This window comes from Pseudopodoces humilis, chromosome 8 (assembly GCF_049639895.1).
Source record: "Pseudopodoces humilis isolate 2021_Gansu_Grassland_sample_001 chromosome 8, ASM4963989v1, whole genome shotgun sequence".
Taxonomy (NCBI): Eukaryota; Metazoa; Chordata; class Aves; order Passeriformes; family Paridae; genus Pseudopodoces; species Pseudopodoces humilis.
The window spans coordinates 16,785,590-16,802,885 of record NC_142207.1 but is presented as its reverse complement, the minus strand read 5'-3'; the positions used below and the strand labels follow the sequence as shown (position 1 = coordinate 16,802,885).

General features: G+C 38.4%; 1 protein-coding gene across 1 annotated transcript in view; it reads left to right on the top strand.

Moving 5' to 3' along the window:
* Positions 1-16,991, top strand: part of DPP4 (dipeptidyl peptidase 4) — a 40,401-nt gene extending 23,410 nt beyond the window's left edge. The window contains exons 17-26 of the mRNA XM_014249143.2: positions 711-758; positions 1,243-1,341; positions 3,325-3,394; positions 4,960-5,154; positions 6,024-6,078; positions 7,912-8,011; positions 9,505-9,569; positions 14,599-14,671; positions 14,915-14,988; positions 15,821-16,991. Of these exons, the coding sequence (XP_014104618.1) occupies positions 711-758; positions 1,243-1,341; positions 3,325-3,394; positions 4,960-5,154; positions 6,024-6,078; positions 7,912-8,011; positions 9,505-9,569; positions 14,599-14,671; positions 14,915-14,988; positions 15,821-15,919 (878 nt within the window). The 3' untranslated portion in view covers positions 15,920-16,991. The remainder of the gene's footprint in view (positions 1-710; positions 759-1,242; positions 1,342-3,324; positions 3,395-4,959; positions 5,155-6,023; positions 6,079-7,911; positions 8,012-9,504; positions 9,570-14,598; positions 14,672-14,914; positions 14,989-15,820) is intronic.
* Positions 16,992-17,296: the final 305 nt, after the last annotated feature.

Genomic DNA, 17,296 nt, shown 5'->3' with positions numbered 1-17,296 from the left:
CCTGTCCACTGTGCATCTCCTCGATGAGCATGGGGGGTTCTGCCTGCAGAAGGAATTTGGAGGCTCTGGAAGTGTGACAAGCAACAGACTGGGTAAAGAGCAGTGCTTTATATATGAAAATAAAATTAAGATAGTGCTGGTCAAGACAAAATCCAATTAATGTAATCATAAGGTAAGTATAGTGGGACTGTAGTCTGTCTCTGACCTGTAAGTGCTCCTGCTAGATAGTACAAGGGTTAAACTAATCAGAGGGTGGGAAAAATAAAACAGCCTCCAAAATTACTTAAAATTGAAATGCATGCTGTTTCATTAATATTCCAAGATCTTCCTTAATGCATGGGCTAGAAGGACAGACGGCAGATAGGGAATGTTTTGTCAGATTATAAAATGGTTGAAGACAACTGCTGTGGTCCCTGTAACAAGGCTTCCTGATGGCCAAACCATCGTTCACAACCAAGGCACAGGCTTTGCTAAAGAGTGGAAATTCCATTCTCCAGTACCTCACAGTCACGTGGTTAATCTCTGAGACAGTATGAACGTTTTGTGGATCCTGTGGCTTGAATCTGGGACCTGCTAACCTAAAATTTAGCTTGAGCAGACTGGAGGAAAACAAGTTCTGAGCTTTTATGATTCACCCATTTCAAATTACTTTACAAGGGCTGTGTTTCAAGGCAGCATGCAAACATGAGGGTTTTGTGCCCTGTTAACAGGTCCTGGCCTGCCCATGTCTACATTGCACAGAAGCACTGATGATGCAGGTATGGGATTGTCTTTAATTTATATTGAGCCAGAAAATTGCACTGTAAATTTATTCTAATTGTCTTCTCACCTCATGGTATAACAATAAAAATGTCAGTTATAAAGGGTAAATTTAATTTCAAATAATTACCAAAATAATAAATTATATAGCTTGACATATGTTCACTTAGAGTTTATTTAACATTATTTTACACTGAGCTAGAAAACAGTAAGTAGTGTTTGACTTATTTACTGAATAGTTGCTCAGTTTATCTGAAATGGTAGATAAAAAATTCTGAAGTTTTAAAAAAACCAGGGAAAAAAGAACTGAAGGGAAATTGTATTGTAAACATTGAATCTAAGAGGAAAAACAAAAACTACAGTAAATTAAAACTGCAATATAAGTTGCCATTATCTCAGGTTTAATATTTTAAAGTGGTTCATAATTAAAGAGCAGTGCATTTGAAAAAACGTGTTGTCTTTGAATCGTACTCTCTTATTTAGTCCTCAGATACTTGGAAAATAACAATGAACTGGAAAATTCATTGAAAGATATTCAGATGCCTTCAAAAAAATTTGGCACCCTTAGTATAAGTGGATACAGTAAGTTCAAAAATGTCTTTTACCTTTCCCCTCCCCCCCACTTTTCACCAAATGATTCAAGGTCTTCTGCTGAGGAGCATGACAGGACAGGTGGGTGTAATGGGAATTCTTGCAGTTATTCAGAACTTAGAGGCAAGATTATTTTTTTTTTTGGACATTTCCAAATATTCTTGGTTATTTTCTGAAATCCCAAAATGTTCTTATCTAAAATGTGCTTTTTCCATAGTGTGATATCTTTATGTTTTCTTGATGAAGTGGTATAACTCCTTTTTCCTTTATAATAAACTGGAAACCAGAAGTCTCTAACAATGCATTAAATAAATAACAGGAATGAGGGTTGGGGCACAAACTCTTTAACATTTTTTAATTAAAATTACATTTTAATTCGAGTAGGTCTTTCTGATTTACAGCTGCAAGTCCCCTTGGTTTTTGTTTGTAGGTTAGGAGAGTGGAGAAGTTCAGTTACTATGAAAAAGCAGAGTCTAAATAAAAAATCGTGAGAAAACATTTAAGCAACATTTCAACACTATCACCTTTGACTTTGTGTGGGGTATTGAATAGATTGAATAGATTTGGATTGAATAGTCATGCTTGAAAGCACATTCATGCTCTGACACTGCATAAACCTTGATGCAGACCAGAACAAAATGCTAGAAAATGAACTGTTAATGCTCTGTGAGTGGTGCCCCTCAGAATTTGGGTAGAGAAATGTTCTTGTTGTGCTCTTAGGCTGAGCAACATCAGAGAGCCCAGCAGTGGGAGGCCTGGTACCTGTCTAAACTGTTCTTGCTTCAGCCTTTGCTACTAGCTTTCTTCTTCATGACAAACTTCCTCCTGTCAAAATGAGCAAATATTCTTAATGGAATTCCATTTTACAAACTGTATTGAGTTAGGTCAGCCATTGCTAACTGTTCGTTTTGATGCCTCACTTCTTTCACTGTTACCTTATTTATACAATAACTCTCTTTATCTTTGTGTTTTCTGTCTTTTATTTCTGTCACATTTTTACTAGGCCTAAAGATGAAATCTTCCAGGCAAGATGGAGATTTAAAGATGTTCTTCATGCTAGCAGTTGTATATTCATATTTTTTTTTTATTCCTCTTTGTTCTTACTACTTCATGTCTTCAGGGTAAAAGCTTTTGGGTAAGGGGAATCCATTTTTAATACCAAAAATAGGAGAAGCAAATCCATTTATGTAGTCCTAATTAGAGCTTTCAAGTCTGCTCACAAATACATGTAGGTTATTAGAGAAGAAATCCACCTGTGTAACTATAGAGTATGCAAAAGTTAAAATCAGTATTTTAATGTGCTCAATTTAGATGGTTTATGTTTCAGTTTTGTGATGCCTTGCATATTTATATCTGGGCAAATTTCTGCAAGATTTGCACTCTGACTATTACTGCAGTGCAGTCCATCAGCATTGCAGCATCAGTTCTCTTAAAATCCATGAGTGAACAATTGAGCCATTCAGTTTGCAAAACTTACAGGGTGTGCCTTTAAAATATTCAGCTCACTGCCAACTTGGGTAGGACGAATAACATGAATGGAACTGGAATCAATATTGCTTCAAAAATAATAGATACTTGGCTACGTTTCTGGGATGCTTTACAAACTGTCAAGCAAAGTCTATCTGGCAGGTTGAAAATAATATAACATTTCTTTCCTCTGCTGGGAGAGAAATTTTATTTTTGAGCCTGTGTTAGATTTACCATTGTAGAAACACCACAAGTTTCACATGTAAGCTTAGAATAACGTCATGAGACAGCATGCTGAGTCCCCAGATTCTACTAATTTAACTGTAAAATGTTTTTTAAAATAACTAGATTAGCTAGGAACTTCCACCTGTATGTATTAGGGCAGTTCAGGTGAAACGTCTCTTTAATTTTTAGGGGGTGGCTCAAATGTGGTCTTATATGAATTGTAATGCATGTCAAGTAATTTCACTGGAGAGCTGACCTAAGTCAAACTCTTTTCACTTTTAGACCTGTGGTATCAAATGATTCTGCCTCCCCATTTTGATTCATCAAAGAAGTACCCTCTGCTCCTTGATGTGTAAGTTTTCAGTCACGTGGCAGTGTTGTGTTAATAATCACTTTCATCTACTTCAAATGTTCTTAATAAGGAAACACAAACCTGGCATGTTTTCTAATTACTTCTTGAAGTAGTTTTAAGATGGAATGAAAAATCCAAGTTCGTGGTGGATTCCTGTGCCCTAAGATGATGTAATGCTTAATGAGCACATGCTCTGGCGGTGGCACCGAGGCAGATCTGCTCTATGGGATTTAACAGCCAGGATGTTCATGTTAGCTTACCTCCTCCTCTGCTCGTGATGTTCCTTAGGAGAGTAATCTTTGATGAGATCACATCCCAGAATGAAACCTTGAACAAGTCTTGCGTTCTAAAGCTGAAGTAGTGTGTGTGACATTGCATTTTTTCTGTGATATCTGACTGTCAGTCAGCATTGACAAATGTCATCCTGTGGTCAGGATTGCATTTGCTGTGGTTTTCTTCATGAATACAAGCCCATGAGCATGTGCTGATTGTTCTGGTATTCCTCAGGCACTTCTGTTCATCCTGGTATGTTTTCTTCTAAATGTGAATTATTGAATTTTAGCTATGTGTTAATATAAAAATGTTAAGTTATTCCTTTTTTACAAAAAGGTGATACTGTAAGGAAACTGGCTGTTAGTTGTTAGATACATCTTTATATAATGCAATTTGGTAGCACTTTTTCATGTGCCTGTTGAACATTTTAATGAGCAGCCAGTGCTCTTGGCTTCTTAGAACTTGATTTAGTTTTGATACTATTTTTTTTGACTTACCTGGACCTTTGTCAGGATCACCTCTGGTTCACAGTGCTCTTAATATCAGAAATAACTTTGGAAGTATAAGGATCCATAGCCTGAATTAAATTCCCAGGAGTTTTTTCTGTGCTTTTAAAACTGATGAGTGGGACATAGAGCCGTAGGAGCCATTCTGATATTTCTTACTTTCTTGAACAGTGGCTAGAGAAGTCCACTGCACACAAGGCACTCAGAGTATGATTTCATAGTGATCAAGTGCTTCTGAAATATTTTTAAGTAAAAAGTTAAAATTCTAATTTTTCTTCTTTTTCCCAGCCTGTGTAAGAAACAGTTCAGACTGATGAGACACTGAAAATGCAGAAAATGGTATTTTTTGTTTTTCCAGTTGAAGGCTACTTATTGATTTCAGACTTAAACCAGATAAATCATGGGTGAATGGAACAGAAATAGTTAGAGAATATAACTTTGAAACTCAGGTGACTAGATATGCCAAAACAAAAGAAAACTTGGCTTGGATTTCTGATAAGCTGCTTAAAGTCAAAATAACGAAGGTTTCTTTTTAGAACAGAAAGGAAAATGAAAAAAACAAAATCCAGTCTGCTTTCTTGATTAACAGCTGAAGTTTTAAAAAAGCATATTGCTTTTAGTGGCACCTTGGAGTCAGTCAGTGATGCTTTTCTTGTTTCCTCAGTTTAATTTGAAAGTTTATCCTGTTTTAGAGGCCAAAATTGTCAGCAATAATTATATTTCAAACGCTTGATGTGAGAATATGTGAAGAGTAAATGCCTGCATTTTGTGACATTTTTCCCCTAGGTATGCAGGACCTTGTAGTCAGAAAGTAGACAAAGTCTTCCGGATCAGCTGGGCGACTTACCTGGCAAGCACGGAGCAGATCATCGTGGCCAGCTTCGACGGCAGGGGCAGCGGCTACCAAGGGGATGAAATTATGCACGCCATAAACCGAAGGCTGGGAACATATGAAGTGGAAGATCAGATAGCAGCAGCCAGGTGAGATACAGGAGAGGTCAACACCTGTTCCTTCTTTTATGTGCTTAGTGTGTAGCGGTGGGAAAAAAAAGTGAAGGTTTCAAATCATCATCTTGAAAATATTGGCAAAAAATAGCAACATTCGGCTTAGTTTTGTACATTGAAGTGTGTCATTTATAGACCAGCCATCATTTTATGCTTTAAAAGAGAAGAGAATTAATGCTGTAATACCAATTAACCATATCTCTGATTTTGTGGAGATGATTTTATGGAGATGGTTTGTATCATATATAGTAGAAGAACATGCTACCAAGGAACTTGGAGATCGAAGTTTTACTTCAAGGTTTTTGCAAGTTTCTGTTTCTGCAGAATTATGATACTCGGCTTTTAAATCATAGTTCATGTTTTTCAGTTGGTTTATGTGTGTTGAACCTCACTGAAACAAACAATTCCAGTATGGGTCCCTCGGAATTGCAATGAAGTGATCTTACAGGGTTTTCTATATGGGATTTTAAAATGTTAAGTAGTTTAAATGAATAGAATTTCATAATATTTTTATTTTTTTTTATTTTTTTTTAATGGTGGCTGTATTTACATGTGCTGATCTGTTCCTCACTGCTGCAATTTGATTTTTGTGCAATCTAACCTAATACCATACAAATGTCAGTGTGGGTTGAGGGGCTTCCGAATGTCATATGCACAGATGTTTTCCTAAATTTCCTAAAGACATGCCTGAATTGTTGTGTGTTTTCATATGCAGTCACTATGATGAAGTGGGAAATGCTTATTTGTACAATAGAAACAGGCAGACTTGATAGGAAATAAGCACATCTGTAGAATGGCAGATACTTGCAGTCCATTAAGTGTTTAATTATTCTGTTTGCTTTCAGAAAATTCTCTGAAATGAGCTTTGTTGATAAGGGCAGAATAGCTATTTGGGGTTGGGTAAGTACTCAAATAATTTTGGCAGGAATACTATTTAATTTTAACAACTATTTGTGTGTGAGATCCTGTAGTGCTTCACGTGAGGCACCTCTGCAGTCACAGCACAATCCAGTGCTTGAACTGATGAAGTTCATCTTAAAAGTGTGTTTCTACATTGCCTGTTGCAATCATTCAGGAGCCTTTGTAAGAGAAATTGGGACTACTAGAGGGACTAATACCCATTCAAACAGATGCTGCCAAGTTCCTGTGTACAGTATGAGCCTATACTAAAGAAAAAAAAAAATCCAAGCAGATATTCACCAGTGTTTCTTCAGTTGGATGACTGATTTTTATAAAAAGGTGTGAAATTGCACTCGAGCCAGCTGTGTGGGATGGTTATCCTGGTATTTGCAACCAGGGGCCAGATTTCTCTGACTTGATGCATCCTTAAAACCTGGCACAGTATATGGAAATATTTAATAGTTTAAGAGCATATACATACCCCCTCAGCTGCAAAACTAAGTGTTAAACATAGTGTTAGTGATTCCAGTGCTGAATTAAATTGTTAACTGAAATTTGGGCACTGCAGGTGACAGGCACCAGTGAATAAATTGCTTGATGGCAATATGGTGCCTTTAATAGCTTTTCACTTAGGGGTAAATATCTCTGTTATATGAAATCACATGTAATGGTATTAACTGTTGTGAAAGGAAAATCCTTTCTGCAGAAATTGATGATTTGATGCAGTCCCATCTTAAGTCTTTATGACCCTCAGGATCAAAAGCATTCCTCTTTAGAGCTGAGTTGGGATTATGCATCCTGGACACTCAATTTGTGGACAAACATTTTCTTTTTCTCTTGGGTTTTCAGTTTGTCAGCCTCTCATTGTCAGCCTGTCACTATGTATATGGATTTTGTTTGCCATAGAGTCAGCAGTAATATCCTTACTGTGACCAGGTTAGGCATTTATACAGTGTTTAATTACTAAGTGCATGCATTACTTAGCTAATCTCATTGGAAGGACCTAGGAATTGAATTTGGACCAAACATTTAAGGGCTTTGAAAAAAGATGCCGTTCCCTTTGCCTGTAATCTGGTTTTAAGACAGGAATGAGATCCAAAATAGCTCTTGTTTTTGAATGTAGGTGGGCACATTTTCATAAATAACCCATTCAAATTCTTTTGAGGGCAGTTGTTTGGGCGGTCGGTGGCAGCGTTTAGGTGTCTTGCTGCCTGGATGCTCAAGTGTGTCAGATATTTACTCATCTGTGTATGAGGCTAGACTGTGAGTAAATTTTCTGTGCGTAGCAAGGAGTGTGTTGTTGCACAGTTCCTCCCACAGGCTCAGCAGATCCTTCAATCTCCAGTCAGAGTCTTGCTCCTGACACTTTGGGGGAGAGTTAGGGAGCAAGCTACCATAGGCCTGCTCCAAGGGAGCTGTAAATTTTTGGATGCCCTGTTGCAACTACTCATCAGACACACTGTGGGCCAGAGCTCTGCTTCCACCCACTCCCCCAGCACGGGAAGGGACACAGCGGTTCAGCAGTGTCTTGTTTCCTGTCTTTTGCTGCTGCCTGCAGTGCTACCAAACACAGTCATCCTCAGCTGAGTCACAGTTCAGCAGCGTTTGCGCCCTTCTTCCCCATCAAGTTCTCACTCATCAGCGCCACAGCTGCCATGCGCTGTTTGGTGCCTGTTTCCCCGACTGAGCAGGCTGGCTGAGATCTGACCCAAATTCAGAATGGAGTTCATTAATATGAAAAACGCTGAGCCTATAAATGCCTGATGAACTGTGTAGCAGATGGGCCCCATCCTTTCCCTTCCGACTAAAATAACAGCAATGTTTTCTTCTCAGTCTTATGGGGGATATGTGACCTCCATGGTGCTTGGCTCTGGAAGCGGCGTGTTCAAGTGTGGAATAGCGGTTGCCCCCGTGTCACGCTGGCAATATTATGGTATGTGAGGGCTTCCTCGTTACAAGGATTCCCATATGTCTTCCAGTGCACACGCTGCAAAGTGTGGATTCGTAGAGCTGAACTTTTGATTTTCTACTAGATGCCACGTAAATTTCACTTGGTCTGTTTTTATGAACTCACGGCCACTGCATTTTGAAATTAAACCAAATTGCTAAATATTATTTCCCATTTTAAAAAGTCAGAGCCATAACTTCAGGTAATCTCTTTAAGCATTAATGAAGGCCATTGTACTATTGGTAGTACTGCTGTAATGTGTCTGTGTTTGCTTTGAAACCAGCACTGTGTGTCAGAAATCCATCTCAATTAAACTCTTGTGTCTTCAAAATGAAACTTCATTTATAAGAATGAACTGTGAGGACTAGCTTTGAACTTGAATTGTAATTTACTCCCTCAGAGTAACAGAATAGGATTTGAATTGCCTTAGGTTGGTTGGTCAGGTTTTTTTTTAGCATGTAAAATGTGGATTTTACAAACCTAATTCATCTTGAGAATAGCTTGATGTGAGAAAAACCTGATCAAGTGGACAAGTCTCTACATGCTTCAAGCCTTTAGAGCATGAGACTAGACGTACAGTTATAGGGGCCCTTCTCCCAGTATTTAATTTACATAATTTAAGAAAATATGTAAAGTTATAAATAGGTGCTGGTACAATCTGAACACATTTTAACATTTTTCTCATTTTTATTTGTCCAGAAACATTCAAGAGAAAGCTTTCCCTGGCAAACCTCTACTAAATAAGGCATAATTTATCATTCTGCAACTAGCACTGAGGCTGTATAACAGCTAATTCAGCAGATCAGATCATACCAGGCAGTAGCGGTAGTCTTTTGGGGACATAGCAACGTCTTCATAATGTTTTTGACATGAATATTGCAGTATAACAGGAATTCTTTTTTTAACAATCAAGATCACTAAAATTCCACTTTTAGCTAGTTAAATGAAGGATTATGGAGGCATACATGTTCAGCATAAAAAACCTCTAGTGCAACAACTCTGATGAAAAGTCAAATGGACATTATGATGTGGCAACAGAGCATTAATTTGTATGGCTTAAAGCAGCAAATGGTAAAATGGCAAAAAATATGTAGAAAATATTTTTTTCAGCCAAACTGAATCCTAATATACTACTATATTTTCATAATATAGATTTTTGGTAGTAAATATTTAGATAAATAAGGGTTTTTTTTCAGATGCTAGTTATTTACTGCAACATTTTCAGTAATTTTTTTAGGACTAGTGAAAGAATAACAATAAGGAAACACTGACACATAGTACTATATTAATATTCAGCATTCAGGTGTCCATGGCAACAAGATTAAATATTCTGAATAACGATGGTTACCTACACCCCTCATTGTGGAAAACCTGATTTCCAGTATGCATTGTTACTGCTTGTATCGATGGGTAAACTTGATGGTAAACAGACTGAAAATTAAGTAGCAGATTCTAATTTCGGGATTTTTAAATTTCAGATTCAATATACACAGAGCGATACATGGGCCTTCCTACAGCAAATGATAATCTGAAGAACTATAATGTAAGAAAGAAATCACTTTATTTCATTTTTTTTGGTGTGTTGTTTCGTTTCTAAACTGCTGTATTGTTCTTTAAACAGCTTAGTTGTTTCCCTGTGGGAAGAAGTAAGTTTGTTTCTTCTTTCCTGCTAGAACTGTTGCATTGTGCTGTTAGAGGCTGTAGTTTCACGTGTTTGGATTTGCACAAGGCAGCTTCTTCTTGGTGAATGGTGTGGAGTTTCTGTTGTTTATTTGGTGTGTTGGTGTTCTGGAGGTTTTTTTATTACATTTACTTCCATTTGATCACTTTGTAGACTGTAAAACAATCTGTAAAAACTTTTAACCACCAAGAAGCAAATTTGGTTTAAAATTTATATGTTTGTGGGCAAAGTATGCTTTATCTTAAACATTTTTCACAAAACAAATGTACTCCCATTCTCTATAAAATGTAATTTTTTTTTTTTTTTAATGGATATTGTGTGAACTTCCCTGCTTTAGAAATCCACAATTTTCCAGGGAAATCAAAATCTCCTCAATAGTAGAGCATTCTGACAGATAGGCAAGTCTGTCTGTACTGTGAATATATCAAATTGCAGACCAACTGAGAGCCAGCAGTGTCAGGACTGAAATGTTGGCCTGATCTCCATAAACACAGGGTCCGAAGTTTGTTCTAATATGACCAGTGTTTGTACAGAAGTGAGGGAATTTCCGTGTGTCCTACTGAAAGCAAATTACATGTATATTGTTTGTCCTTGTTACAGCATGATTAATCAATTGTTTGACTTTCTCTTCCATGTGCCAGACAACTTTTGTTGCCTCAGGGGTTTTTTGAAGTCACAGGTAGCTGGGCATAAGGCAGAACAGCCAAACTTTCTGTGACATTTTGTTAAACTTCAGGCCTAGGTGAAAGTACAATGGCTATGGGAGAACTGTGAGGAATCTGAGGCATACTTTGTGGCCTGGTTATTGGAATGTTTCACAGAAGAGTCCAGACATGCTGATACTGGAACCAAACATTGATGCTAGAGGAGAAGATAGAGCATTCTCTGTGTTTGGGTTGGTAAGCAGAGTAGAAGACAGTTTAGCATTGGTTGCGTGCTTTAAAAAAGTGTCATGGGTAGAAAAAAAGAGTGGAGGTTGTTGGATTGATTTAAAAATACAAGAAAACGTATAAATACATATATATGTACTGAAACATGTGGTTTGACACATACTTACAGTACTCTACTGATGTCAACTGCTATATGAGACGTTCTGGTCAAGACTGGGAACAATGGTAGTGACTGCTGGACAGCTTGCTGCTGTGTCTGTGTCTCCCTCTTCTAACCACTGAGTTACTGGGCCCAGCAGGCACTGACCACAGCCTGCAGCCGCCTGCCTGCCTTTTTCCAAAAGCGTTTCTTTAAGGCAGTGGGAAGAGTAGGAGGTCTGTGAGGTAGCAGTGTAAATACAAGTTACTGTCGCTGTGCAGAACGAACGTTAACGCTCTGGGTGCACAAAGTCACTCACCAGCTTCACGGCACAGATGGCAACAGAGGACTGTTTAATCCTTTCAAGCCAGGAGTCGGATTTTCTTGGCATGGTATCCATTGCTGGCAATGGCCACGTTGAAACTGCCAGTACCAAAGAGCTAAAGGTTTCAAATGTGTTACTCAGAGGACTAATTGGGGAGAATGGTGGCTAGATGGAGGAGGAGTAATTGCCTAGATCAGATTGTCACACTTTGCTGCTGCTCCTAGAGAAAGGAAAATGCATCTTAAATCCTCGTTTGTTGTTAAAAGCTTCAAATAATATAGCAGTTGGACTTCACTTTTAACCTGGAGGGTGGGGTAGCTTGAGAAGTGAGTTTGTTGTTTTTCATGCAGCCTCAGTGAAAGCGTTATGGGATTTTGTTATTGCTGAAGACCTTTACTGACTTCAGCCCAGTATGTTCCTGGCTTACAGCCCCTTTGTTCCATGTCCCAGTTCCAATAGCCAGCCTCCTGGCCCCTTGACACTGACGAGAGCTGTTTGCTGAAATGAATGTTTTTTGAGGTGAATGCAGAATCTGTACTGAAAGCTAGTACATACAGCTGAAGCTGTTAAAGCTTGCACTGCTAACTCTGTGCTGTCAGGTTTGTGTGCTGCATCATATATTCTCTCTCCTGCTGCATTGCTATAAAGCTGGTGTGAAAAGTTGCATAAACTGTAGTATGCACCCTGATTTAAAAGAAATGAGATGGTGTACACACCTGTTTAGAGAAGATGAACACTGCTAGGCACATTGCTAACATGGAGAGTATTATTAATGACTGAATGTATAGATTCAAGAAATTACTTAAGAGGGGTACATCCTACCTTTGTATTACTGTGACATGAGGTTTTACAGTTATTGAAGGCAGAGAATCGGAGATGTTAAATATTGTTTGTCAGGATTCAAATCTGAGGGAGGACTCCCACACCTAAGTGGGCTAATTAGGTATGTTCAGTGTCTTTTAAGGTAGTTGTAAACTATTAAAAATCAGAGCTTTGTAAAAAAGAGGAGCAAGCATGGGTGGTGCTCCTGATATAATCCTAGGCTGAGTGGCGGCCTGGAAGAAGCATCCCTGATGCAAAAGACTTGAGACTGAATCAGGGCAGAACTCTGGAGGTCAGACACAGTAGCCATGTAAAGCATACCAAAGAGACTGTTCAACTTGTGAGAACATTATTTTGTAGTTCACTCTGAATTTGATATGCTTTTGGCAAGTGTTTGAAACAGTCATAGATTTGGCAATCTTTTTCTAGCAGATTTGAAATGTTCAGTCCTTAAGAACTGCTGCATCATTAGGTTATGCAAAACAGGGTACAATTTTGTAAATATGCCATCTTGTACTGATTTGACATTTGTTCTATTATCTGAGAATATGCTAAAGGGAGAGAGACCTTCAGTTTCAGCCAAACCTTAACTTGTTTGTGGAGTGCTGATAAAATGTTGACTGCTGTGTGATCTTTGGAAAAGCCAGTTACACTCAGCAGGGCCTAATTCTCAGTACTTGTGTACATTACCTTTCCAGAGCCTTTGTCCCAACAGTATAACTATAAAATGGAAGTGGTAAATGAAGTTGTATTTTTTTGCTGTCCATTTAAGGTTTATTCAGCTGCTGTTGCTTTGTTGTCTAATTGTGCCTAACTTGAGAGTGCTCCCTATCTTGCAGCCTTCTTTAAGGACACAAAGGTACTGTGTCCTTAAAGCATGTTTTAGGGAAGGGACTCTTCGTGTTGAGTGTGCGCACAGCAAGTGAAGTATCACCAGTGATAAAAAAGCAGAGAAAGTATCTCATATGCTTCTTCTCTCTGAAGTATTTTTACAAATAAGTCTATTTTATTTAATGCCTGAAGAGGAAAAATAATGACATCCTCTTTCTAAAACTGCTTTTGCCAAGTCAAGTTCTCAGAAGTGTAGCTTAAATCAGGCTTCACTCACAGAAGATTTACTTAAAACAGCATTGGTTTTCTGGAAGAAAGCGTAGCAAGGTGATCTATCAAGTTTCCCTCTGCATGTGAGGAAAACTATTTACTCAAAGAATATTTGTTGGTTTGGAGTTGGGTTTTTGTTGTTGTTACTGGGGATTTTTTGTCTTTAATCTCACTGGGCCATTTCTTTCTCATTTATTCTTTTGGTCAGCTGGTTTGCCAGTATTCCTCAGTGCATCAAAGTGCTCTATCCATATTTTGGCACTCGCAGCTAAATGTTCTTACTCCATGATACCAAATCATCTAAATGGAAAGTGTCATGCTTCCACTGTTGGTGGATTTCCATATACTGGATTTCTGGTGCTCTCTAGCCTTTCACTGTCAAAAGAGTTGCAGTGTTACAGACTGGAGGGTGGGGGTATTTTGCCCTCTCTACTGAATTTGATTTTTAGATTTCATTGAATACATACAATTAACTCATTTCATGTATGGAAGGGTTCTGGTACACTATTCTGCCATGACAAAAGGAATTTAATATTTGTACTTGCTTTAAAGATACATGAGTGTACAAGAGACACAAGGAAATTAGAACACTTCTGTATCTTGGCTGTATAATGTATTTGACTTTTTTGGGGTACAAAATGCAATTCCTTGTGCAAGGATACAGTCTTGCACATGTACAAAATGAGGAAGAAAAAAAAAGCCGAACACTAAATTCTTCTGTTTATAATTTTTAGTATTGTTTTTCTTGCCAGATTAACTGGTTGCTTTATCAAGCCTAAAATGTCTTGTCCCTGTTGTTCCTCTGCTCGTGGCAGAGCACCATCCTATTCACTTTCCTTGCCCAAATTAAAAATCTTATCTGCAATCCTTAGTGTCTTCATTCTTTAGTCAGTGTAGCAAGTCAGGTGGGCTAGAATGTTCTAGGGAATATGTTGTTACTATATTTTAAATTTCCTGAATAATCGTAGTTGCTGATTATTTCATCTTTTCATCACTGTATTGTGTTTCCATTCCCAAAATGTAGCTTGACTTCTATTTAGATATTTGGTCTAGTGATTTTTGTTGAGGCATTTCTCTTTCATATTTGGAGAGCACATTTTTCTAAACTTCTCATTGCACAATTTTACTGGAGCCTGTGGCAGTTTTAGCTCTGGTGCCTTACCTGCAAGTGAACCTTGTGGTGGGGAAGATAACGTGTGTAGCCTCTGCAAGAGCTACTCCTTGCTCTCACAGGGTGCACTGTTGCCATGGCAACATTTTTTTTAACTTGTCTGCAGTCACACAGGAAACCTATGGCACACGGTGTGCTGGCGGCTACCAGCACGCTGGCCATGCACCGAACGTGTGCCTCGCTCCACAGCTGTTCCCCTCTGCAGCTCCTGTTCCTTCGCAGCCCCAAAGGGGTACCCCTTGCAGGTGGGATGGTTTGAGTGTGAGCACCCAGCCCCTGGCTGTGCGACCGCGTCCCGTGGCAGTTCAGAGCGGGGTAAGCAGGGCTGTGCTTGGTTTTAGCTGAAGGACCCCAGACTGTGTCAACACGAATCAAAGTCAGTTGGTAGCAAGTCACATCCTAATAAATAGCACCTTTTTTTCTTTTTTTTCCTTTAATTTCAGAGTTCAACGGTAATGGCCAGAGCTGAAAAATTCAAGGAAGTTGAGTATCTCCTTATTCATGGAACAGCAGATGGTGAGTTGCAGTTAATTAGACATTTTAGTATTACAGACAGGTTCGCAATTCTACTACTGACAAAACAAAAGCATGAAGGGGCAAGGCTGTTACATTTGCGTCAATAAAATAATACTGCTTTTTGCAACTAATCTGTGCTTCAGTCAGCAGTGCTGGGGAGTCTAATGTGTTCATTGCTTTGATTTTCCCCCAGAGTACTACAGAAGCAGTTTTTGTTTACCTTTTTCCTCTTCCACTTTTCAGATAATGTTCACTTTCAGCAAGCAGCACAGATTTCCAAAGCTCTTGTTGATGCTGAAGTGGATTTTCAGGCAATGGTATGGTTCTGTTTTGTTTATCATTATATAAATAAGAATAATAACGTAAGTTCCCTGTGGTAAGGTATAAATTCATTGCCTTCTTAAATGAAATTTGATATAGTTGTATTTCATATCCAGTAACTGAAATGTGAACATAAAGTTTTATTTCTGCACAAGAAAAACTGTAAAGCAAGACCATCTCATACTTGACCCTTCTGACCTAATCTTTCATTTTCTTAAACTTTTTGTGTTCTCAAACAGCCAGTCCCAACCTTTGCATATACCCAAGTGCAGTGAATAGTGTCTTACAGATAGAATAAAAGGAAAGGTTGGCTTCAGCAAAACCCCAGATAACCTGTTCATCACGTCTGGTGTTAACTGAACTCGTAAGACAAGCAGTTATTTGCCCTTTCTTAGGTTGTGCATGGAAGTTCTCAGACCAAGGTGCAAGCTCTCCTTTCCCACATTCTCTCAGGCTTTGAGGAGCAGTGCTAAAATGGATGATGTATTAAAGAGGACCAAGTGCATGGTTTTCCTTCAGCCATACTCAAAGGACCTACAGAGGGAGAGGTCAGGCACCCCTTGTGACTGAACAGCTGAGTCTACCCTCCATGTGGACAAGCCACATGTTTTTACACCTTCAGCATAAAAACAGAGCATGTCCCACATGCAAAGAAGGGGCTAAAGTGTCATAGCAGCTTCCTACTCCATCGTGTCTTTGTTGAAATGCTGAAAGCCTCATGCTAGGATCATTTTAAATAGCTGCACTGGTTTTTATGTCTGTCATATCTGATTTATATCATTCAGATGTAGCTGCAACTAACATGCTCTGTATTTCTCTTTCACACAGTGGTACACTGACAAGGACCATTCCATCTCTGGTCGAGCACATAAGCATATTTATACCCATATGAGCCACTTCATAAAGCAGTGTTTCTCACTGCCCTAGCACCAGCATCTTGCTTGTTAGTGATGGTACTTCTCCAGAAAACTCTCAAGATAATGTACTCTGAGCCAGTATAAATCAAGATGAGATAAGAGTCAGCTCTTGGGATACCAGTGTACACAATGAAATGCTAATCTTTATAATGATTCCGGTTGCCAAGCAACTATTGCATTTTTATTGATTGTGTTTAATCAGGTCTTAACATCACCAGAATGATGTTGCAGACTTCTAGGAAGCATGATAGTTGCTTGAGTAATTACCTTTTGATATTCCAGCCTAAAAGAGAAAACAATCCGATTTCTATATCAAGATAATGAATGATAAAGATGACACATGGCAATCAGTTGCAGAATAAAACAAAAATAAAAAAAAATCAAAAATTAAATGAACCCTGAGGTAATTTCTGTGGAAACAATGAAGAAACATCCTTGCGGAAATTTGTAAGGCTTGCTTGATAATTACTATTTTAGAATCAGTATCAGGAATACTGCAATGTTAATATGTGCAGAATGGAAACACTCCATACTGCAGTTCCTGAAGCGTATTTCCTCTGCAACCTGTATTACGGTTGCAGAACTCTTGCAAGGAAAGCATGTAACCAGCTTTCACCAAAGATTTTGAGTGATACCTAATCAAACCACTGGCACTGAATTTCTTCGTGTGCTATCATATAGCACTGTGATTTTTGCTTATTTTATAGTAAAAATGGTGGCTACTCTGGGAATCTGCACTGAAACATCTCCTCTGGGAACTTGACAAGACCCCCATTTTTTTAATGGAGTTGCTCATGTACTGATGAATAGGAACTGGTTCTTACACTAGAACATTGCAATGCAAACTAGCAGTCTCTTAAAGCAAGGGCTGGACTGTCACTCTCCTTTGAACATGTTCTTTGGCAAAAGTGCTTTTCTTACAACCTACCAATAAACGTCTGCTTTCTTTACAGCACTCCAGGTAGGCTTCTTCATCTAATCTGAAGATTAGTTTTCTCAGTTTCACATAGAAAAAAAATGCAATCCACTTGTACTAAAAATTGTACTGCTTTAATTAATAAAGATATTAATTTATGAAAGGAGTTGTAGTCTGTATCATTGAATATGTTGCTTCAAAAGAAGATTTTTTTTAATCCCTATTAATTTTGAGGATGACTTACAGTGAAGTTTCTGATTTTGTGTAATGGTATCATGTAATGGAGTGTGACATGATTATCTAACACTTAGCTTCTTGATATTACATGCCAGCATCTGATTATGTCTGTATTGTGGATTATTAGTGACATTAGGTGTGAATGTAAAAGTACTCATGCAGACAGATAAAGCGTGGGGAAGAATGTTAAGACACTTTGTGCAGCTTGTCCTTAAATAAGAAAGCCTCAAATAG